Source organism: Tiliqua scincoides, chromosome 7, assembly GCF_035046505.1.
Source record: "Tiliqua scincoides isolate rTilSci1 chromosome 7, rTilSci1.hap2, whole genome shotgun sequence".
Classification (NCBI taxonomy): Eukaryota; Metazoa; Chordata; class Lepidosauria; order Squamata; family Scincidae; genus Tiliqua; species Tiliqua scincoides.
In genome coordinates, this window is record NC_089827.1 from 3,066,820 (window position 1) to 3,092,124 (window position 25,305).

General features: G+C 46.7%; 1 protein-coding gene across 2 annotated transcripts in view; it reads left to right on the forward strand.

Moving 5' to 3' along the window:
* LMNTD1 (lamin tail domain containing 1) overlaps positions 1–25,305 on the forward strand; it is a 71,798-nt gene that overhangs the window by 14,799 nt on the left and 31,694 nt on the right. Inside the window, exons 2-9 of one of the 2 annotated variants that reach the window (XM_066633841.1) lie at positions 4,002–4,117; positions 6,532–6,740; positions 10,284–10,479; positions 13,540–13,726; positions 14,839–14,958; positions 18,092–18,291; positions 20,060–20,220; positions 21,574–21,665. In XM_066633841.1, coding sequence (XP_066489938.1) covers positions 4,002–4,117; positions 6,532–6,740; positions 10,284–10,479; positions 13,540–13,726; positions 14,839–14,958; positions 18,092–18,291; positions 20,060–20,220; positions 21,574–21,665 — 1,281 coding nt within the window. Of the gene's footprint in view, positions 1–4,001; positions 4,118–6,531; positions 6,741–10,283; positions 10,480–13,539; positions 13,727–14,838; positions 14,959–18,091; positions 18,292–20,059; positions 20,221–21,573; positions 21,666–25,305 lie in introns of those variants that run through there. The other variant, XM_066633842.1, reaches the window with a different exon arrangement.

Below are 25,305 nucleotides of genomic sequence, written 5' to 3' on the forward strand. Positions count from 1 at the left end.
CCGTGCAGTCAGTAGCGAGGTCAAGCCCCAAATGCAGGGGAATTTTGAATTGGGCAGTAAAGACAAATCCAGTTGCAACCTTTTGCTGATGTCTAGTCCTTAGATTTTCCCCCCTACGTTTTTATTTACTCTCCCCCTCAAATAAGGCTGGGATGAGATGCAGAGAATATGGGGCTGCCATCAAAAGCTACAGCCTCACCTCTCTTTCTCTATGTCCTCCCAAAACTCTTAAGTAAAATAAACCACGTGATACATAAGAATGTGACACAATAGCACTGAGCTGAAAGTTGCTAAGAACCTGGAACAGAAAGATCACGAGCTAGAGCAGTGTTTCTCAAACTCTTGGTTGAGACCCACTATAGTAAGGGGCAGAACTATGTGGTTGGAGTCATGACCAGGAGGTACAGTGAGGTTCTGCTGGTGTGAGCTGGGAACCTCGGTGACAGATGCCTTAGTTAGGCCACTGGCAGACACAAGGAACTTCTCAGTGCACGGCGGTCAGATCATATGGTTTGTTTTACTAGATTTTACCAGGAACTGGGAGGAGGAAGGGGCAGGACTGCCAGACTCTGCCACAGCCCTTTGTTCAAAACTTCCCATTGCAGTCTGAAATTACCAGAAAGACTTTATTTCACCTTTCAGATTTAATAACCTCCCAATTTTTAGAACAATATTACAAGTTAAGACAACAGGAGCCCCCCTAAACTGTCCATCCCCCATTAATACCCACTGATCTACTTGACGTTCTGTTAGTAAATTTAATGCTATAATTTCCCGTTTATTTTTTGTCATGTTTCTGTGATTTTTCCCAGCAGTGACACCAGCTCAGCTGCTTTACAACAAGAAAAACACAACTATATTGTTTTCAGGGCATTTGATGCTTATGTTGCACATAAAGTATTTACTGCTTATCTTCAGAGTATGTCCTATGCAGCGTTCCGCTCGTATTTCTCACAACTTTAATTCCCTTCTAATTTCAACAGGCTGTGGTTCAGCTGTCTTCAGAGGACAGTAACTTTGTCAGCTTCTGCGGTGCCCCTACTTTCCGTGGCACCAAACGCTCCTGTCTCTTCCTTTGCAGCTGGTTATAAAATGCTAGAGGGGGAATGCAAGAAGCAGTCAGCCAGAACGCTAGAGGAGGGAGACAGCCAGAATGCTAATGGGAAGCAGACAGCCTCCTCTGCTTTATGTTCCTCTGTAACAGGCTGCAAAGGAAGAGACAGGAGTGCTTGGGCAGGTGTAAGTAGAGGGACCCCTTTTATCTGCAGTTTTGGTATCCGTGGGTGAGCGGAAGTGTATCCCCCATGGATAAAGGGAGAGATTTGTACTTGCCAAAAACATTGGCCGCCATTGATCTGGTTCAAAACTCACTGCCTTGACACAGAACAGCGGTTCCCAACCTTTAGAAGCCGGCAGACCACTGAGGCAAAAACTGGAAATTATCGTGGACCACACTACCCCTCTGCACACAAAATGTACAATTAAATTTGTAATAATTAGAGAATATTTATTAGAGATTTATTTTTTAAAGAGAAGATTTCTGGGTTGCTGCATTTGCTGCCAGTGTGGCTGCTTGTGGTCCATTATCTGCTCTCTCTGATGGTCCATGGGGAAGCATCTCCCAAGCGAGTGAAACCCCACCACCACCATGGACTACCAGAGATAGCAGAGAACGGACTGCCCACAGCCGAAGCTGACACTTCATTGACAGCTACAGATAGTCTGTTTTGCACCCTCTCTGGTGGTCTGTGGGGGGGGGGGGGACACTCATTCAGCAGGATGCTTGAAGTGATCTTCTCAGCTGTGATGTTCCCTGGATGCCATTGGGCCAGTCACTCTTTCTGAGCCTAACCTACTTCTTGTACAAGGAAGTTGAAATTGTGGGGGAGATCTTGTATACTGCCCTGAGCAGCTTTGGAGGCAGGGAAGATGGTGCAGTAAACAAGCAAACAAGCAAACAAACAAACAAACATACATACATACATACATACATACATACATACATACATACAATCTGCCTGCTGACTACCACTGTACCAGCAGCTCTCAAAATTTACAAAATTGAGCCCTTTCCACTCAAAGGAGTCTCAGGGAGTCCCACCAGCACATGCACAGAGTTACAGGGAGCCCCAAAGTGCTGGTGCACGTGCAGAGTGACAGAGCAGCAAGCCTAATCCCCCAAAATGGCATTTAGTTGGAACAGGAGGGGAATGGCCTTCTGCCACCTTATTTGTGGAATGGACTGTCTCAAAGAGTCCATGGGTCTAATTCTTTGGTGAATTTTAGACAAGAAACCAAAGGCTTTTTTATTCTACCAGTCTTTACATGTTAGTTCCCACTACAGTATATCCCTGGTATCCACAGATCTGGCACCTGCAGATCCGGCACTGCAGATGCTGTAGATACTAGGAGAAAGCCACTTCTGGTTTGACAAGCCACCACAAGTGGTGCAAATTCACATATTCATGGGGGGGGGGGGGTGTCCTGGAATGGATCCCCATGGATAAGAAGGTTGCACCTGTACTTGTCCTGTACTTTTTCCCTGTATTGTTAACTGTTTTGAAATGTTTTTATGGCTTTTAAAATGCCTTTATTGTTGTAAACTTCCTCAAGGGGAGAAAAGATGGACTGAATAGATACATATATCATGCTTGCATGTGAGAAAAGCCCCCAAATAGAGTTGCCACCAATTTTTGCCCAAACTGGAATTTCAAGTCTTTTAGGGATTCTGGCTCAAGCAGAGCAGCTCACACAAGCAGACAGAGTTGTGTGAACACTGGGTTCAAGAGCCCATAAGTTTCTATTGAATTTCCCCAAAGGAGGCTAATGTGAAATACCCAAGTAATTTTGACAGACACAGCTATACTGGTCTGAGACTGTTAAATTAGTGTCTCTCAAACTGTGGGTCGGGATCCACTAGGTGGGTCGCGAGCCAATTTCAGGTGGGTCCCCATTCCTATACTCCCATGGTATGTGACTGCATTTGGGGAAATGTTACAGACCTGTACTTTTAACAATTACTATGTACATATGCTTTTAACAGTCAATGGGACTTACTCCTGGGTAAACGTGGGTATCATTGTTAGGATTTTCCCTGTTTGGTGATGTCACTTCCAGTCATGACATCACTTCCGGTGGGTCCTGACAGATTGGCATTCTAAAAAGTGGGTTCCCAGTGCTAAAACTGTGAGAACCACTGTGTTAAATAAACTGCTACTACAGCAGACACAGAAGACTTCTAGTAAAACGAGCAATATGTCAGGGACAGAGACTTCCATGCATCCCAGACTTGTCCCCGAGATTCACTAAAATCTCGTGGGGCAGCGGCAAGAAACAGGGCCTTCTCAGTAGTGGCACCAACGTTATGGAACTCCCTTCCCCTTGACTTGAGAATGGCTCCCTCTCTTGAGACTTTTCGGCGAAGCCTGAAGACCTTGCTGTTTAACCAAGCCTTCTGACTTCATGGCCTTTTTAACATCTTTTATGCATCTTTTAGTTTCTTTTTTACAGGCCTGATTCCTCTAAGAACTGCTGTTTTATGCTCTTTTTTATTCTGACTTTTATCTGACTACTGTTTTTATGGGTTCTGCTAATGTGTTTTTAATATGTTTTTATCTGTTTGTGAAATTATGTTTTAATCTGTTTTTATATGTTGTTAGCCGCCCTGGGTCCCTTTGGGGAAAAGGGCGGGATAGAAATAGTTTATTATTATTATTATTATTATTATTATTATTATTATTATTATTATTATTATTATTATTATTAATAAAAGTGAAATTTAAAGGCAAATGTGGACATTCTTTCTTGAATAAAACACTCAAGGAATTTTAAGGAAAGCAAAAACAAAAATATTCTGTAAGTTTGCAAAATGACACATGGAGCATTTTGCTTAACACATGTCCAAGTGTCAGGTCCACACCATATCATAACCCCCACATATATACGTAACTGTCATATAACTTTGTTTTTCTTGCTTCCTCCATCTCCTGCTTTTCTGAAAGAAAATACAAGATAATCTGCAAAACAAGTTACAAGCTGTGAATGCCATTCAGGAAAAAAATGCTTCCCTGCAAAAAGAAATCACGTCGCTGAAAAACACATTTGGATATGATATACGGTAGGTATAGAGCCTCATTGATTGTTTTTGTGCCTGTAGCATGGCAACACAGTGACCTAAACCGTCAGCATAAACAAGGCTGCAAACCCTGATTCTGCGTCTATCTACGGAGAGAGCATGTGGGAGAGACAGCTTTAGCTGCCACCAATGACTCTCTGGGCCATGATTTCCCCATACTTCCCACGTAACTGCAGCCAAAACTGTTCAAATGACCATATTGAGAAAGAGTATTTAATGCTCTGATAGTTCTGCCAGATTATTGCATGTACAGCCCAATCCTAACTTTACTTTCCAGCCCTGATGCAGCCATGGCAATGGGGTATGTGCTGCATCCTGTGGTGGTGGGGGGGCAGTCACAGAGGTCTCCTCAAGGTAAGGGAAGGTTTGTTCTGTTACCTCAGGGCTGCACTGCGGCTGAAAGTTGGTTAGGTTTGGACTGTTAGTAGACTGTTAGTAAACCAAGAGTTAGTAAACTCTTATTTTAAACACCCAAAAATGATCCTTTTAGACAAAGGGATTAACTTTCATTCAAACCCCAATTTTTTTTTTTTCACTGCAGAAGAAAAACATATGCAAGAAAAACTTGTTGGAATTGGGAGTTAAAGTTACTCCGGCAAGTTGAGACAGGTTATCCTGAGCAGAGTTGGAACGTACAGCCCCACCGGGGCAGTGATGTCACAATGTCACATGGCATCACAACGTCATTTCCAGGTTTACCCTGGAGGAAGTGGCAGTCACTACGGCAGCTTTGTGCACCCCATTCCTTCTCCCATGGAGGCGGGTAGTATCCACAGGAGAACATAAGAACCTAAGAAGAGTCCTGCTGAATCAGGCCAAAGGCCCATCTAGTCTAGCTTTCTGCATCTCCCAGTGGCCCACCAGATGCCTCAGGGAGCACTCAAGGCAACAAGATCCCTGCATCCTGGTGTCCTCCCTTGCATTTGGCAAACAGGGCGTGTGAAGTTGCAATATGCCCTCCTCTGGGGAGGACTGGAAGTGACTGCCTTGCGCTGCTTGTGGCGCAAGGCAATCACTCCCAGGTTCTCCCCAGAGGAGGGGGTGCTTGCTGCCACGGCTTTGTGTGCCCCATTCCTTCTCCTTTGGAGACTCCCAGCCTCCACAGGAGGAGGAACAGGGTGCATGAAGCTGCCAGCATCTCCTCTAGGACAGAGCCCACTAAGACGGAACCTGGGGGCAATCACTTGGCATAGAGCCTGGGGCAGGTGCTCCTCATGGTTCGGGCCCTGAGCATACACTGGAAATGGAAAAGGTGCAAAAGAGAGCAACTAAGATGATTACTGGGCTGGGGCACCTTCCTTACGAGGAAAGGCTACGGCGTTTGGGCCTCTTCAGCCTAGAAAAGAGGCGCCTGAGGGGGGGACATGATTGAGACATACAAAATTATGCAGGGGATGGACAGAGTGGATAGGGAGATGCTCTTTACACTCTCACTTAACACCAGAACCAGGGGACAGCCACTAAAATTGAGTGTTGGAAGCGTTAGAACAGACAAGAGAAAATATTTCTTCACTCAGCGTGTGGTTGGTCTGTGGAACTCCTTGCCACAGGATGTGGTGACAGCATCTGGCCTGGATGCCTTTAAAAGGGGATTGGACAAGTTTCTGGAGGAAAAATCCATTACGGGGTACAAGCCATGATGTGTATGCGCAACCTCCTGATTTTAGAAATGGGTTATGTCAGAAGGCCAGATGCAAGGGAGGGCACCAGGATAAGGTCTCTTGTTATCTGGTGTGCTCCCTGGGGCATTTGGTGGACCACTGTGAGATACAGGAAGCTGGACTAGATGGGCCTGTGGCCTGATCCAGTGGGGCTGTTCTTATGTTCTTACATGCGAACAAAGCCATCCCTAGCATTTCTGGTCAAATCCCAGACTGTTACATTTATATATCACCTGGTCTAATTGAAAGGGAAGACAATAAAATGGAACAAGTGCAAATATGTGCAAAGACAGCCACACAGTTACCCCTTAAGAACAGCTGCCATCAACTATGTGAACTTGAAAAACCAAAACACAGAGAGAGGACGGTCACAAAATTTGTATGATAAGGATTCACATGTGAGTGTGATCCTTTTGGACACTAACTGCACTACAAGGAGCAGTGGCTCTATGATTCCATGCTCATCTCTCTGAAAAAAAAGTATCATTTGTCTCTAGCCGTGCAGCGGTTCAGGCCTCCATTTACTCACTAACTTCTGAGTAAATTTGCATAGGATTACATACACAGAGATTGGAAATCTGGGAACCTGTCAAACAGTTCTGTTTGCTCACTGATGTGTTGTAATTATGGGGAAAACGGAAACGCACAGAATATGCGTGACCCCGAAGAAATTGTTATCTCCAATTAATTGTAAAGAAATGCAATTTCACCTTGTTGATTCTTAATTCCAAACAGAACTTCACTCTCTCGGTTGCCCTCTGCGCAACTCCAGTTTCAGCAGACGTCACAGTCTACACAAAACGTGTCCACCAACCCTTCCACAAAAGTCTTGTACTCGTCGTTCACGCAGCCCACATCAACAGCTTCCCTGTTACCGAGAACGTCGGCATCCAGAACAGTTCGATTTCCTTTCTCATCAGCAGTGACACTAGACAAACCTGTAGGTAAGCCCATAGGTAGATGCAGGGCTTCAAAAAATGGAGAAATCCCTTCCCTGGGCAAAACAAAGCCTTTTTCTTTTTTAAAGACTACCCTTAAAAGAAAATTTTTCACTAAACCATGAAAGCCAAAAATCTGTTTTTTTAAAATGAAAAATAGATAAACCCTGAAAAGCAGCTCTGAACTTTCTAGAACAGTGGTATTCAGGCTGGATCAGGACCTATCAGTGGGTTGCAACCCAGTTTTGGTATGTCCTGATAACTGACAAAGCAAATGTATTAAGCCCTATGCAAACTGAAACAAAGCAGCACATGCTTGTTTACTTATGAGCAGGTGACTGGGCTTTGGTCCATTGGAAGGGCAAGCCAGTGCAAGCAACGCCACCAGATTGTTCTCAGTCTGATTAACACAGGCCCCAACTAAATATTGTTAAGGAAGCCCCCCTCCCCACTCCAAGCTGACAAGGAAAATGTATTGAGCCCTATGGAACGCAAATTAAGCCACAAGTGCTTGTTTACACATGAATAGGTGACGAGCAAAGGGGAATGCAAGGCCACCAGGCCGCTTGCACACCACAGTGAGGTTCCCTGCAAAACTTAGTGCTTTGCACCCCCCTCTAGCTATGCCACCGGCTCTGTGTGGCCAATTGCCTGAACTGGGCAACAACAGGCACCTGCATCTCTAAATGCAGGCACGGGACTTTCCCTCCTTCGTTGCAAGATGCCATTCTAGTTTTCTCTCTTGGCCCATGTTTGTTTCGGCTTCCCATTCACGCAGCTGCAGCAGCCGCCACAGAGCAACACCTAGAGGTAAAGGCCAGCACACTTCAGGGATCACGTGCTCTTTCTGTCTGATCTATCATTAAGTTTCACTGTCGTGCTGCAGATAATTTTCCAGAATTCCTTCTGTGGGCAGTTACTAGGTCTCCAATCCGAGCCTGTGGTTGAATGTCAGATCCATCCCCCAGCATAAGGCCGGACGCCACCATTTCGTTTTCTTTCAAGATCTCAGTCTACCATTGCCGTGAAAAACCGCTGCCCCTGTTGTGTTCATAGAGTGACGGGCACGTTACTGGCACTAAAGCTTCTGTTCAGGCTGCTCAGTTTGCTGCTACGAGGCGTGTGGTCAGTAACCCTCCCTGCTCAGGAAAAGAAAAAAAAGCCCAGCTTATGAGGTTTCTTCTCTGTGAAGATTGTTGGTAACTGACAGCCCAGTCCTAACCTGTGCTGTGCATGGCCTGCACAGGTTATGAGGTGGCTGGAAGTCATAAGGACATAAGAAGAGCCTTGCTGGATCAGACTAAGGTCCACCTAGTCCAACTTCCTGCAACCCACAGTGGCCCACCAGATGCCTCAGGTGGCCCACAAGACAACAAGATACCCAGTTCCTGTTGCCGCTCCCTTGCGCCTGGCCTTCTGAGGCGGCCTATTTCTAAAACCAGGAGGCTGCACATACCCATCACGGTTTGTAAACGGTGATGGACTTTTCTTCTAGAAATCCCCTTTTAAAGGCATCTAGGCCGGATGCCACACCACATACTGTGGCAAGGAGTTCCACAGACTAATTACAGCCCTCACTGGCCCTGGGGGCACTTGGTACTGGCGTCACTGCCAACTCATTCCTGGGAAGCTGTTTTTAAGCCAATCAGACCCAGGAGTGGGTGGGCAGGAGGGCAGTCCAGTGGCAAAACTCTGCTTACTTTGCTGTCCCCTCCAGGCGTGGGGCCTCATTTGGCCAAATTGCCCTAAGGCCGCTCTTCTTCTATATCAAAGGGAAACATTTGCCCAGCGCCTGGGACTCTGGCATCTGAACCATACAACATAAGAACATAAGAACAGCCCCACTGGATCAGGCCACAGGCCCATCTAGTCCAGCTTCCTGTATCTCACAGCGGCCCACCAAATGCCCCAGGGAGCACACCAGATAACAAGAGACCTCATCCTGGTGCCCTCCCTTGCATTGACATTCTGACATAACCCACTTCAAAAATCAGGAGGTTGCGCATACACATCATGGCTTGTACCCCGTAATGGATTTTTCCTCCAGAAACTTGTCCAATCCCCTTTTAAAGGCATCTAGGCCAGTCGCCATCATCACATCCTGTGGCAAGGAGTTCCACAGAGCAACCACACGCTGAGTGAAGAAATATTTTCTTTTGTCTGTTCTAACTCTCCCAACACTCCATTTTAGTGGATGTCCCCTGGTTCTGGTGTTATGTGAGAGTGTAAAGAGCGTCTCCCTATCCACTCTGTCCATCCCCTGCATAATTTTGTATGTCTCAATCATGTCCCCCCTCAGGCGTCTCTTTTCTAGGTTGAAGAGGCCCAAACGCCGTAGCCTTTCCTCGTAAGGAAGGTGCCCCAGCCCCGTAATCATCATAGTCACTCTCTTTTGCACCTTTTCCATTTCCACTATGTCTTTTTTGAGATGCAGCGACCAGAACTGGGCACAATACTCCAGGTGTAGCCTTACCATAGATTTGTACAACGGCATTATAATACTAACCGTTTTGTTCTCAATACCCTTCCTAATGATCCCAAGCATAGAATTGGCCTTCTTAATTGCCGCCGCACATTGGGTCGACGCTTTCATCGACCTGTCCAGCACCACCCCAAGATCTCTCTCCTGATCTGTCACAGACAGCTCAGAACCCATCAGCCTATATCTAAAGTTTTGATTTTTTGCCCCAATGTGCATGACCTTACATTTACTGACATTGAAGCGCATCTGCCATTTTGTTGCCCATTCTGCCAGTCTGGAGAGATCCTTCTGGAGCTCCTCACAATCACTTCTGGTCTTCACCACTCGAAAAAGTTTGGTGTCGTCTGCAAACTTAGCCACCTCACTGCTCACCCCTGTCTCCAGGTCATTTATGAAGAGGTTGAAAAGCACCAGTCCCAGGACAGATCCTTGGGGCACACCACTTTTCACCTCTCTCCATTGTGAAAATTGCCCATTGACACCCACTCTCTGCTTCCTGGCCTCTAACCAGTTCTCAATCCATGAGAGGACCTGTCCTCTAATTCCCTGACTGTGGAGTTTTTTCAGTAGCCTTTGGTGAGGGACCGTTGAATGCAGGTTCTTATTTTGGGAAGAGTATTAGAGAGAGAGAGAGAGAGAGAGAGAGAGAGGTCTTATTAGGGGATATTAGCGCAGTAATTCTGTAGGTGGAAGAAGACTCAATGGCTGCCTTTCTGGCACCCAGCTGATTCTACACTTTCCAGCGGCCTGCCAATTTCATGGCAACAGTTCTTCCACTGATGACCCAATTTATTATGGTTTAGCGACTGAAGGTAATTCCAGCGAGGTAATAAATCTGCATGTCACGAGCAGAATATTCACTTTACCAGCTGTGTCTCATTTTTCAGCCAGAGGTTTTTGAGAGAGGCGCAGGGAGCACCGCTCCACATTAATGATGGAGCCCAAGGAAAATAAAAGAGATTATGCAAATTCATTGCCTTAAAAGTGCTGAACATGAGTCTCTCTTTTATGTATTTTTTCAGAAAGCAATTTCTTGTCTATTTCTCCATTCTGTTTCTGCTTAACAGCTTCCTGCAGCACTGGTTTTTTACTACAAAAGCAACACATTCCTTACTCCAGCTCCTCCAGCACTGAGACCGATTTACTCGGACAAGGTCAGGACTACGTCAGATCTTTATTTGCTGACTCCAGAAAGACAGATCTGGAGGGAAAAGTGAGAAGGCTGAATGCTTCGGCTGAATACCTGAGCTCCATAACATCCAGGTACAATAGGTTGTGGAGCATCCCATTTGAAATCTAAGGAATTCTCTTTACTTCAGCTGGAGGACTTTGGGGGCCATGCAGAGCAACTTTGGAATTCCAGGTTCTCAGGCCAAACTGCAAGGGGGAGGCCATCACCTTCATCGCATGCTTGTGAGCTGTGACAGAACATCTGGTTGGTCACTGTTGAAAGCAGAATCCATTGGGTCTGATCCAGCAAAGCCATTCTCCTGCTCTTCTGCTCTTAAGCTATTGCATCTTCTTGTCAATGGCCGGGGCCAAAGAACCATAAGCTAGTAGGGATGATCGGTTGTTGTGTAGGGCAGACGGTCTCTGTAGATGGCCAGTCATGCTCCCTAATGGAGAATGTGGTTTTCTGTAGATTTGTGGCACGACTGGTGCTCAGTGACCAGCTGCCTTCCTGACCACACTCAGCCACAGGAGGGTGCTGGAACGTTAGGCAATGGGTACAGCAGCAGTTGGCCAGGGCGCGTAAGAACAGCCCTGCTGGATCAGGCCAAAGGTGCCTCTGGCAGTACACAAGACAAGACACCTACATCCTGTTGCCACTCCCTTGCACTTGCCATTCAGAGACAGCCTACTTTAAGAACCAGGATAATGCATCTATCCTTGAAAACTGTGATGGGCTTTCGCCCCAGAAATCTGTCCAGTTCCCTTTCAAAGGCATTTAGGCCAGATGCCACCACCACATCCTGTGGCCAGGAGTTCCACAGACTAATTGGATGTTGGCAACCTTCAGTCTCAAGAGACTCTGGTATCGCGCTCTGAATGGTGGTTCTGGAACAGCGTCTAGTGTGGCTGAAAAGGCCGATTCGGGAGTGACAATCCCTTCCACACTGGGAGCAGGTGCAGTCTGTCCCTGGTCTGTCTCCCTGGCTATGGGCCTTCCTTCTTTGCCTCTTAGCCTCTGTCTGTTGGCCAAGTGTCTCTTCAAACTGAGAAAGGCCATGCTGCACAGCCTGCCTCCAAGCAGGCTGCTCAGAGGCCAGGGTTTCCCACTTGTTGAGGTCCACTCCTAAGGCCTTCAGATCCCTCTTGCAGATGTCCTTGTATCGCAGCTGTGGTCTACCTGTAGGGCGCTTTCCTTGCACGAGTTCTCCATAGAGGAGATCAAGTATTTTCTGACTCTTCCAACTGTCAATTTTAGTAGCTGTCTCCTGATTCTGGTGTGGTGCAAGAGGGAAAAGAACATCCCTCTATCCCCTGCACAATTTTGTAGGTCTCAAGCATGTCCCCCCTCAGGAGCCTTTTTCCAAACCAAAGAGGCCCAAACATTGTAGCCTTCCCTTATAAGGGAGGTAACCCAACCCAGTAATAATTTTTTTCACTTGCACCTTTTTCAAGATGATGCAACCAGGAGTGACCAATCCCTGAGGCCAACTGCGACCTAGCTGGGGGCTTTCAAACACCCCCCCTCCTCCACAGCTCCTGGAACTGATGGAACCCGCCCCCTCCCTCCCCCCTGAAATTTCCTCTGCCCCCTCCCCACCCACAGCATGCCCCACCACAGACTTACTGGAGTCAGCACAGTGGCTTGCCAGTGGTGTGAGGTTCGCGTCGTCGCTGGGTCTTTTAGACACTTGTTCTGCTGTCGTAAAAGGCCCAGTGGTTTGAGTCATGATCGACCACACGACACCAGCTCCTTTCACGCGGGAAATGTTTTTACGGAGAAAGGCTGGCCAGCTTGTTACGGGAAGGTGCCAAACTGATTGAACACACAGCTTGCAGCACCTTTTGCTCCCAGCAGCTCTCCTTTCCTTAGCACTGAGTCACTCGGGTCAGCCACCCATGCAGGTGGCCTGTGACTGGCAGGTATCCGAAGCGCTGACTCAGCACGTTGGAAAAACGAGCCAGCGCTGTGCCCATTCCCTTGGGACCTCTCCTAATTGATTGCAAGCTTTTGTATTTCAAGCCCCGCTCATCAACCAGCAAAGAGGAGAGAATGTTTTGCTGGTCACACAGTTGCCAAGAGGCATGGAGGAAACCAGATCCAACAGTGCTCTCCCCGAGGAGTTCTTCCCTTACAGCCCTCTGACCAGCCAGTTAAATGAAGTGAAATTAATTGAATCGGATCTTTGCAATGCCCATTGCAGAGATGTCTCAGCCGATTTCCTGCACTAATGATGCCTGGTGGATTTGGGGCTTCAAGTTTGCCTTGCTGGAATCAAACAGCTTTGCTCTGTTCGTTTTAGATGGAGGGAAAATGTCTCAAATCACAAGCACACAGAACTTTTCACACAGAACAAAAAGTAAAAATTGGGGGGGGGGGGAAATCAGTGTTTTAGCCATATTGTGTCTTTCTGAGAATATGACCAGCACAGCAATTGTACCCACTAAACTGGTACAGTTATAAATCTGTTTCTAGACAGCAAGCTACCTGACGAGGTAAGAGGAAGAGAAGTGTAACTAAACTAACTAGTGCAAGACAGAGGGGCCAGCCACCTCCTTTCTGCATTTCCCTTGATTGTGTTCAGGGTGTTCCGCTTCTCTGCGAAAGATTTGCAAGTTTCTTGTCTCAAAGGAAGCATAAGCGCTCATTAGTTCGGTCACTTCGACAGGATAAGAATCAGGAATGTAGCCACCAGTTTCCTTTGTGAGTACTTGGCACTTTTATTCTCATTCAGTGTTGTAAGCAAGCTGTGCTGGTAAAATACAGGCATTCCCCTGTATCCACGGATCCCATATCAGTGGATTCACTTCTCTGCCCCACTGCGCTTGCTGGCTGCTAACAGGAAGCAGGAAGCACTCACAGCAAGCGAGTTGGAGGGCTGAAAATAACACAATACAGCACAGTGAGGTAGTGAGACAAGTCACTTGCATGATTAGAGGATTTGTGAACTGCTTTTTGTGGGGTTCACTGCTATCTGCAACTTTCAGTATCTGCCGTGGCAGCTGGAACCTATCCCCTGTGGATACGGGGGGGGGGGGGGGAATAAATATACTTAATAATAATAACAACAACAACAACACAGGTATTTCTATACCGCCTTAATCTACACTTAATCTGTACTTAATCTCCTTTTCTGTCATTCTTATTTTTAGTGCAGTCGGGAACCTTAAAATTGTTGAAGTTCATCCCAATGGTCTTTACATGAAGATACTTAACACTTCTCCTGATCAAGAAGAGAGCATTGGAGGTCATACGCTTCAGCAGAATCTTTATGGCCACCCGGTTCTAACGTTCCATTTCCCCCCAAAGATCAGAATGAAGGCCGGTTCTAGAATTACAGTGAGTGAAATAAACAGAGTACCGCTACAAAATAAAGCAGCCCTGAACCAGAGGGCCATTCTCAGAGCCAGAACATCCATGGGGACAACTAAGGCAATTGCCTCAGGCAGCAGCTTGGTGGAGGGGGGGCATCTGTAAGTCTGCACTGCTCATCTTCTTCCCATACGCTGGAAAAGGAAGGAGAGGATGGGACGTGAGCAGAGGAGAACGGCAGTGAGCTAAACTTGGAGATGCTTTAGCCCACAATTCATCTCTTCTCTCCACTGTTCTCTCCTTTTCTAGTTCAGGTGGGAGGAGCAGAGGGTGGCTCTTCACCATCGCTTTAGAACAGGTGCCTTCAAACTCCAGCTTGCGGGCCAGATCCAGCGTGCCAGGACGATCATTCCAGGCATGGCAGTGGCGAGGCCTTCCTGCTCCACCCTCCTGCCACCATTCATGGTGCCTGATCATTGCAGAACCATTCTTCTTCCTTCAAAGCGGTAAGGCCTTGCCACTGCTGCAACCTGGAAACAAGAATCCCAGCGCACCACGGATCACGATTCGGAGACCGCTGATTCAGATGGTCCATCATTGTGGAGGAAAGGTAGTTGAAGTTCTTTCAAATTATCGGTTGGGTCATCCCATTTGCAGTATTAGAGCAAACTATTTTGTTTAGCCTCCATCTCGAGCGAACATGTGGTCAGGTTTAGCCAGGGGTGGGGGAGGTTATGCTTCTTTTATGGCCAAATCGTATCATGGTATTTTAATAAGAGCATGATAGAGCATTACACTGATGAGCCATGTTGTGAGTTAATAATGTTTTTTGGAATTTTGTGACACTGTTTTATCTGACCTGCGTTTTTCAGAATAAACTTGACTTATGGTGACAATATCTACTGCTCCTCAACAAAGTTCAAAGACACGTGTTGTTTAGGTTTCTTGTGGGCTCCAACATGCTGGCCTCACCACTGCCTAGTACAAACTAAGCTCTCCCCCCAGAATGCACCTTGCCCTCCCCGTGCAGCTGCACATAGGAGAGGAAGCCCAGTCATTTACGGAATGTGTTTGTCATAGTGGAAGACTCCTACATATGTTGATTCAATGTTTAACTACTTCCCACTGTGTTGTTGCAGGTATGGGCGGCGTGTTCTGAGATGCCTCATAAACCTCCATCAGATTTTCTGTGGAAGGAGTGCAAAAGGTTTAAATTTGATCCCGTGTGCACCACCATTCTCTGCAATCCGAACGGCCAGGTAATTGTTCTGGGTTCCACTTCCTGATGGTGACATAGCAAGCTAGAGATGCCTCGGGGGTTGCTATCTTAAAATAGGCCATATTACTAAAAAGCTGCAGATGAGGTAAGGCTTTTTGCTCATAACCTCAACTCAAATACCTAAAAGTATGTACAACATAGAATCATGGAGTTGCAAGGTACCCACGAGGTCATCTACTCAAACCCCCGCCTGCAGCACGAAATCATCCCGAGGCATCTGCAGCAGGTCAAGCCTCTGCTTGAAGGTCTCCTGTGAAGACCTCCAGTCCACCCCTTTCCTCAGCAATCTGTTCCACTGCCGAACTACCCTGACCTTCCGGAATGTCTTCGTGATGCCCAATTGGAATTTCCTCTTTTGCAGTTTACACCCATTGGATCTAGTTCTACTCTCAGCAGACATTGAGAACCAATATGTTCCTTCTTCCATATGACAGCCCTTCAGATATTTGAAGAGCACTCTCATGTCCGCTCTCAGCCTTCTCTTCTCGTAGAGTTCTGCATAGAGAAAGCTTACTGGCTGCTCTAGGATCCTTGGATAATCTCAGATGTTCTACCCCCTTCCTCCCATCTCCCACTGCTGCCTACTTACTCCCTGCTACAAAAAAGGAGGAGGCAGCAGAAGGGGGAAGAACTTCCCAGTTCGCTGCTTGAGATGCGAGCAGGCATCAGCTCAGGATTTTGACATCACTTTCAGTCACAGAATTTTCCAGCAAAAGCTCCTTCAAGAACCTGTCAGAAAAGACTGAAAAGCCCGGTGAGCAGAAAAACCACTTACAATTCCAGCCAGGTGTCCTCAAAACAGTGGAGCAAAATGTGAGCACTTCAGTTGGTTTTTACAATAACACCTCTTTCCACATCATTAAATATTACTTTAGATAAGCAAGGGAATGACTTTCAAAAACTGCTTAAGGTAGAATAAATATTTATGCTGCGGACATAATCTGTGCAATAATCAGGGAGTAGGGAGAAAAAAAATCTAAGGAGTGCATGGAATGAATTCCTTTAAGGGCAAATAGCAAGGAATTCAGATGTATGTGGTGTTCACGACAGGAAAGCTGGGCTGGCTTATTGGGTTTTCAGACAAGCCTTGCAGGCTGATGGTGGGGGGCTTGTTACTGGCAGCAAACAAACTGCTGTTATCAACCTTCTTCAAGAGTGGTAGGAGAGCGTTGGGTGGTTTCTAACAAACACTCTGTTTGTTTGGGTGGAGATCGTAAGCTCTGCCAAATATGCTGGGTAGATACCTCGTACTAATGGAATGCATGTCTAAGAATGCATCTCAGAAGCAACCACAGTACAGGTGGGCCACAGGCCCATCTAGTCCAGCTTCCTGTATCTCACAGTGGCCCACCAGATGCCCCAGGAAGCCCACCAGACATCAAGATACCTGCGTCCTGTCCCTTGCACCTGGCATTCAGAGACAGCCTGCCTCTCAAACCAGCAGGTTGCATTTATCCATCATAGCTTGTAACCTGTGATGGATTTTTCATCCATAAATCTGTCCAATCCCCTTTTAAAGGCATCCAGACCTTCGGGTCTCCAGTTCAGTCTTCTGGACATGCTAGAATGGCTGTAAAGTTTTGGGGGAACAGTCCTTGAACTCCATTTCTAGGGAGAGTCTAGCAAATGTCTACACATGCACACATACTATTTATTTAAAGTCTCAGGAGTACATTGAGAACAAAAAGGCTATGCCGTTGTACAAATCGATGGTAAGGCCACACCTGGAGTATTGTGTCCAGTTCTGGTCGCCGCATCTCAAAAAAGACATAGTGGAAATGGAAAAGGTGCAAAAGAGAGCAACTAAGATGATTACGGGGCTGGGGCACCTTCCTTATGAGGAAAGGCTACGGCGTTTGGGCCTCTTCAGCCTAGAAAAGAGACGCCTGAGGGGGGACATGATTGAGACATACAAAATTATGCAGGGGATGGACAGAGTGGATAGGGAGATGCTCTTTATACTCTCACATAACACCAGAACCAGGGGACATCCACTAAAATGGAGTGTTGGGAGAGTTAGAACAGACAAAAGAAAATATTTCTTTACTCAGCGTGTGGTTGGTCTGTGGAACTCTTTGCCACAGGATGTGGTGATGGCGTCTAGCCTGGACGCCTTTAAAAGGGGATTGGACAAGTTTCTGGAGGAAAAACCCATTACGGGGTACAAGCCATGATGTGCATGTACAACCTCCTGATTTTAGAAATGGGCTATATCAGAATGCCAGATGCAAGGGAGGGCACCAGGATGAGGTCTCTTGTTATCTGGTGTGCTCCTTGGGGCATTTGGTGGGCCACTGTGAGATACAGGAAGCTGGACTAGATGGGCCTGTGGCCTGATCCAGTGGGGCTGTTCTTATTATTAATATATAAAGTATTTCTCCCTCCCTCCCTCTCTTTGTATACTGGGCCACGATAGATTGTTGTTTTAAAAAGTAGGTCCTGATGCTAAAACATTTGGGAAGCACTGCTCTAGGAGAATTTCTTGCTACAGGCAGGGATTGGACTAGACCTTGGACCTTGTGGGATTGGACCTTGTGGGTCTCTTCCAATTCTGTGATTCTGCAATATGATTCTACTGTGCTGGCCATCTTAGAGAAATGGAAGGTGTGAAGAGGAGACCCCCTGGTCTGAAGCTGTCTGAGTGCATTAGTAAGGTGCAACTGATGCTAGCTGGGAAGGGGGCTGGAGATGGAAGAAAGCAAGCCATGGATGGGGGGGATGAAAGATGGAGGGAGTGTACGTAGACCAGTGCAACTCAAAAACCTGGAGGTTGCATACAGTCATCTTTCCACGAGCAGCAAGCGCGCCCCTTGGGTCCAAGTGTCCCACTGGGACAAAGCACCAGGCAAATGAGGACAGACAAACAAGTCAAGCACCTATGCAAGGAGCAGGCAGGCCTCTCGTGTTGTCAAATTCACCTCCTCTTGCTGCGTGGCCCATTCAGAGTCCTGCAGGCAGGCAGGAGATTACAGAATCTGGTTTGTCTCTGGCACACAGCAGAGGCATAAAGGTGTGTGAGGTGCCTTCAGTTGGCAAGCTGGCAACTGCAGAAAGGGTTTACCTGGACACTGAATTCAGGTGATGCTGAAGCTTTTCTCTCCTCTCCCTTTTAGGCCGTTGCATGGTACACACCTATCAACTGGAACCAGAAGCAAACAAAGGCTGAGGAAAAAAGTGAGAGACCCCTGAAAAATATCAGACCACCCAGAATTCCGCAGCCAAAAGACAACTTGGAAGCGAGAACAATCAGCGCATGGCAGGCCAATGCTGGCAAAAGTCCTGCAGAGAAAACTGAACCCGAGTTCATTGTGAGGTACCCTTCTTGAATGAATCACCATATTCAGTGGTGTCGCTAGAGGGGGTGCAAAGCACTTGGGAGCCTTTCCAGGCAGGGGGAGCAAAACTGTTCTGCTCCCCCTGGCTGGAATGGTTCTGAAAGGGAGGAGGAGAGGCTGCTTGCACACTGCCGTGAGGCTCCCTTCAAAACTTAGTGCTTTGCACGCCCTCTAGTTATAGCACTGACTATATTTATGTAAAGCCCCACATTATGGAGGCTGGCTCTCTGGCTGGAATACTGGCAAGCACTGGAACTGAAACCTGCAGAAAGCATGCCAGGGTAGAATCACCAAACATTAGAGTCAGAAAGAAACTTGGATGTCATTTAGTCCAGCCCCTGTACAGTGCATGCAATTGCTACAGCAACAGAAGGCAGCCTCTCCCACCTGATCCCAGGCAAGAATGAGACCTCAGTGTCTTCTGTATCAGAAACAAGGCCAGCTATGGGCAACCTCCAGCTGCCCCAACTTGAATCTCCCAGATCCTCCAGCCATGAGCTTGGCTTCTATCCCTTGCCAAAGATTCCTACCAGAGTAAACTTAGCAATCTTGGGCTACGAGGAGAGGCCTCCTGGTAAAGAACAGGAGCAGAGGGTGAATGGACAGTTCTTGCAGCACAAGGAAGCAGGCAGCGGAGTCCACCAAGGACAGGAATCAGCCACCTTCTTCCGCATAAGGGCCAGGCATTGGATTCGTCCAGTGCAAATCTCCCAAAAGGCCATAGAGCTGAGAGAGAGAGAGAGAGAGAGAGAGAGAGAGAGAGAGAGAGAGAGAGACTCAAAGGAAGCATCTGGTCTTGGTCATCTTAGAACAGGGGTGTCCAAAGTTTTTGGCAGGAGGGCCACATCAGCTCTCTGACACTATTTCGGGGTCCGGGGATAAAACGAATTAATTTACATTCAAAATTTGAATAAATTTACATAAGTTTACATAAGTGAATATATTAAAGATGAACTTATATGAATGAATGAAGGTCTTGCAATAGCTCAGGCTGGCCTTTTCTTTGCCTCCGCTACTGCATCACAGACGTGAAACAGCAAGCAGTGGAGGAAGCCGTCATCCCACAGCTCATGTGAGAGGTCAAACAGTCGCCCTCATGCTGAGAGCAGTTGCATCCAGCCAGTGCGGGCTCCAACAAATTTCTGGAGGGCCAGAGGCTCATTGGAGGCTGTGGGTTCCCTGAGGCCTGCATTGAGAGGCCTCGAGGGCCGCAAGTGCCCCAGGTCCGGGGTTTGGACACCCCTGTCTTAGAACACAATCTTAACTTTCCCTTAGGCCACTGCAGGCCTTACAAGTGTCACAAATGTGCCATAAAAGCATGTTCATAACTACTTATAAGCCAGCCTACTGGTGCTGGAGAGGATACATTTGGGTGGGAGAGGGTAGTTGGAGGGTGTAACAGGGCTGGGGTGTTTCTGGGTAGGGGGAGGGCGGAACAGGGAAGGATCAGACCCGGGAGGGGAGTAGGTTCGGCCATCGCAGCGCAGGCCAAATCCTAACCTTCACTCCTGGGCCCCGCAGCCTTGCATGGGCCGCCTGGATTTGTGCCAGTGATTTTGCTACAGACATTTGCCCTAGAAACAGAACCGCAAAACCTGGAAGAGTCTCCCAGAAGCCGGAAGTCGCATGACAAGAGCTGAAGGCAACAGAGAAGACCGTAGAGGTCTGTGTGCAGTGAAATGAAAAATGTCAACAATCCCTGCTGTAAGAAATCCAGAGCTGAACTGTGTGCATTTATTTCTACAGAGAAGAAAAGACCCCACCCAACCTGTACCCCATGCAGAGTGCCTGGTGCCAGAGTCCAAATGCTTCCACCCACCCTCACTATTCCATACAGAGACGTGGCGACGGGAGACCCACCAGCAGCCTTGGCACAGCTCATCCCCTGCAATCTGGGCCACCTCCAGGTAAGTGAAAGGAACATTACAGAGGGGCTGCTTGTTTTTGTGGCGTTTGTTTTTCGTTTTTTAACTTGCTGATAGTCAATAGAAATCTGGCAAACGTTAATCGGGAAGCTGCAGATAAAGATTTTTAAAAGGGCACCCTTTCTGTGCCAGTCCTGCCAGCACGCACCAGTCACACTTGCTATGTGTTGGCGCAAGATATTTCTTGTTAGAATTCTCTTTTTGGAATGTTAGGACGGGGTGTTGAGATGTCATCAGGACAGACACGTCAGGTTGGCAGCACACTGCTAATGAAGCAAGTGTGAAGACACGGCCAGAAAGGCTGTGAACACCAGGAGGGTGCCCGCAAAAGCCTCAACACCTGCAGGCGTGCTTTTTGTAAAAAGAGATTAAAACTAGGAAAATGCACATCACTGAGCTGTTCTAGGTGGAAGAGAGACTGGTTGCCGTTGCCTCTGAACCAGTACACCTCTGGGGCCGAATGTAGATGGTCACTCTCCAGGAGTTGAATGACAGGACTCTTGTGGCCTTCTGTGCGCAGTTTCGGTTTAAGCACTTCAGAACACCTCCCAGACATGATCAGAAGCCACTTCTAGTTGTGTCCATGAGGTCTTCTGAGGCAGTGGCGTAGCTAGAGGGGGTGCAAAGCACTAAGCTTTGCAGGGAGCCTCACTGCAATCATTGTTACCCTGCATATGCCTCATCTCGCCTGATCTTGGAAGCTAAGCAGGGTCAGGCCTGGTTAGTACTTGGATGGGAGACCGCCTGGGAATACTGGGTGCTGTAGGCTTATACCAGAGTCTTTTGAGACTGAAGGTTGCCAACCTCACTGCAAAGTGCAAGGGGCTTCTCCTACTCTCCTTCAGAGCCATTCCAGGCAGGGGAAGCAAAACGGAGGTGTCACCTCTGTTTTGCTCCCCCTTGCCTGGAATGGCTCCAAAGGGGAGGGGGGCGAGGCCCCTTGCATGCTGCAGTGAGGCTCTCTGCAAAGCTTAGTACTTTGCCCCCTCTCTAGCTATGCCACTGCTCAGAGGCCCTTCAGCCTCCATCCCGACATTCGTGGACACTCCAATCCATGGATGCTGAGCCAATGGATATGGAAGATCCACTGTAATGCTTTGGGGGCAAGAGGGTTTCATATAGTTCATAGCATTCACATTACTGACTGTTGTTATCAGAGTTTTATTTTTTAAAAATTTTGTTACATAGATAAATGCTATTTTAAATAGAATTAATTTATTCTATGATAATAATTGACAAAGGTGGAGCTTCCTCCCCCACACAGGCATTCGTGATCTATTATTTTTTCTTTTTAAAAAAAATATATAGAAACTAATTTTGGTTTTTCATCTCCAGGCATTTTATACACAGAAGGTACTTATGGCATGAAGTCAGCAACAGGAAGTGGTCGTGGGAAAACCAGAACCAGACCAATACGATCAGCAGGAGTGAGTAGAGATGATGAGGATGATGAGGATGATGATGATGATGATGATGATTGCAGCATCAATGTGCATGGCACTTTACAGAGTGAAATAACTGGTCCCTGTTCCAAGGAACTTGCCATCTAAACACTGATGGAGGAAGGGAGGGATGGATAAAGGAACAGTGGGTGAATATGCGCAAGTGCCATTGCACTCACCTTGATTTCAGCTGAACAAGACAATGAGTCAAAATAATGACTCATCCATGGAAAAAGTGGATTTTCAGCTGGGGTTTGAAGGAAGAGACAGCTGGCATTGTGTAAATGGACTTGGAACTCTTTCTCAGAACCAGTGGAACTCTGAGTGGAGCTCAGCTGTTTGAGAGAGTGACAGCAGAATCCTGTGCATGCCTAAGGCTGCAATCCTATGCACACCTTCCTGGGAAGGTTGAGTGTAGTGGGATTTGTTCCAAGTAAAGATGCCCTGGGTTGGGCAGGTGATGATGGGAGTTGAAGGAGCAAAGATCCCAGGCAGAGATTTATGCAAATAAGAAAGACACACGGTCATGGAGAACTTTGAAGCCAAGGACAAGGATGTATTCAGTGCAGGAGGCAATGGGAACCAGTGGAGAAATAGGACCATAGGAGGAAATGGCCGGGTTTGGATGGTAAGAGCTTTGTTAGGGCAAAACACTAGAGTTTGTTTCCTATTACAGTGACAATGTGCAGAGAGATGCTGTTTACTTGTTTGTCATGCAAGACATTTTGCTAAATCTAACAAGCATTCAGCACTAAAGTCAACCCTACAGTTGCATAGTCCTCTATTGACACAAGCCCACAGAATACAGAAGTTATTTCAAATTCAGACCTCTGATCTGCAGACCTGGATGGAGGATCCTGCATTTCTTCGTCATGTTGCTCATCACAGAAAGAGAATCATGATTAAACCACCTGCTACTTCTTGTGTTTCAGGGAGCGTGGCCTCACTATTCACAAACTGGCTTTTTTTCCTCCCCTAAATCAGTGGTTCCCAAGCTTATTGGGGTCACGGCATCCCCACAACCTCTTCTGCCCAGCTCAGCCAGGCACCACCGTCTTAGATCTGGCAAAATCTTGTGAGATCCAAGATGGTGCCACCCAAATCTTATGTGATTTCATGAGATCCAAGATGGCAATGCCCAGATCTTATGAGATTTGACCATCTTGGATCTCACAAAATCTGCCTTCTATGAATGTACAGTATATATTTCTGTCAGCAGAGGATACCATTGAATGCATCTGACAAAGTGGTCTCTAGTCTGCAAACATTTATGCGACAATAATTTTTTTTAGTCTTTTAAGGTGTCACAAGATGCTTTGCTTCAAAAAAAAAAACACCTGTGGTCCTCTACCCATATTCAAAGGGGTCAAAACAGACATGATGGTAATTACACTTCTGCTTGCAAGCTTTGGCTTCAGTGAATAGCCACTTGGTTGTCTTGTTACACGTGCCTCTTACTTTTCTATATTCTCACACATGTTCTGATGCCCTCTGTGTCCTCTGCCATTTGACTGAATAATCTCAATTCCACTAGTTGCATCTACCAAAGTCTGAGCATCTCTGTATCCATTTCAATAGTCTCTGCGGTCCATGTAATTTTTAAATGTTAATTAAACTGACCACTGATCTGCGATCAGAGAGACAGTAGGGAATCTGATACTCAGTGCAATGTGACTGACAACACATTACAATAAGTGTGCACATGCTGCTTCTTTAAATGTTTTGCTGTTGTCAGAAATAGCATGTGGAGGGCACATGTTCCAGAGCAAAACCACAGTAGTGGAAGGAAGGCATTAACACTTTCCTTCACTATGATTCCTCATAACTGGTTTCAACAGAAGTTTTTTACTACCTTAAATAGCATAGAAAGGGGTGTGCAATCCAGATTGGAACAAAATTGTGTATTTTGTTGGAAAGTAGGAAGAGAGAATGAGTGGAATTTTCCAACTAACTAAGAGAGAAGGATTTGGTGGTAAGATCAGGAGAACCAACAATATGGATGCTTTGTTACCAAAAGGGCTGTTTTATTTAGGGGAATTATTACACTGCCCTTATTGGAACCTTAGGGTCGTAGGCTGGATAACAAGATGGCGTAATGCAGAGAAATTCCCTTTTTGCTTAAAGAGGAGACTGAGAGAAAGATAATTTTTAATAAAAGATTATAGTTTTATTACAAAAGCACAAAGGTAAACATAATGCACATGAAGAAATGATAAGTGTATGTTTCTTGGTCCTAATACTTGAATCCAGTGTACCTAGCTTTCATGGTGGTTGCGTGTAAAGAGTATTCGGTGCATCCAAGGAAATTAGAAAAAGGAAAGGTTGTAGGGAAGGATTTTAGGGGTCCCTGGTCTGCCAAACCCAGTTGCTGACTAAAGATTGGGAGAGAAGGGGGGGGGAGAAGGGAAAGAGTTCCAGGTGCAAGACAGTTATCTGTCCTATAGAGCAGTTGAAGCGGGGGGGGGGGGGAAGTCCTGTGAAGAGGACCCTCTGACACAACACAGATGTGTTGGTCCTTGGAGAGAGAGCCAGAGAGAGCAAGTGAGAGGAAGCCCTCACTTAAAAGGGGTTCTGACCGTGCTGAGCTGAATGGTAGCTTGCTAACTACCACACAGCAGGGTGCTTGGAGTGTATAAAACATTGAAAGGATCAGGATGTGAGTTATCAGCAAAATTCAATGGGGTCTATGGCTGGCTTCCTAGATGGGGGAACTTAAACAATACAATGAATCAGCAACACAAGAAGGCAGTTCAAGTTTGCATACAGTTCTTAAACAGTGATTGGGTTAAAACAATACAATGAATACAGTAATGTAGGAGACACTTAAACAATGATTTAAGATGCCAGACTTCCTCCCATAATGTGTGACCATGGGGAGGTGGTGGTGGTGTAACCATGAGCTTGTGACTTGACCAGAGTTTTGGAAATGTGGCCTGTGTGAGAAGTTTAGCCTGCATGATATTTTAGTAACATAACCAGAAATAGAGAGAAAATTACAACTAAAAGGAAAAAGGGGATTTTCACGTAACAGCTTTTCTCATGGAGTTGGGAGAGAGAATACAGTGCGCCCCTGGTATCCACAGAGGATCCATTCCAAGACCCCTCATGGATACTGAATTTCATGGATAATTAAATCTGTGGCTGGAGGGCCTCAGAACACCTTTGGACATGACCAGAAGTCATTGGCACATCTGAGAGGCCTCCCAACACCGAAATCTGCAGATGCTGAATCAGCAGAGAAGGAGGGCCTATTATATGGCTGCAAAGGGGCTTATTCCATGCCGAATGACCCTCCTGCGCTAGTGCCTGTCTTCAGAGACCTCTCTTTGTCAGCAGTGCTATGTAGCATGGATGTAGGGCAGGGGTTCTCAAACTTCTCAGGAGTAAAACTCCCAAGGTAAGTCTTGGCAGGGGAGGGGCGAAGGCAACAATGTGATTGTGCTGCTGCTGGGGCCAAGGTGGGGTTACTTACAGGGTGACACAGTAGGCTCCGGGAGGTGCAGGGAGCCCTGCGGAGTCTTCTGCCGGGCTCCCCAAGTCTTAGAATACTACAGATAAGTGATTGAAAACCACTTCTGGTTTCACGATCGCAAACCAGAAGTGATTTCTGATCACTTATTTTTAG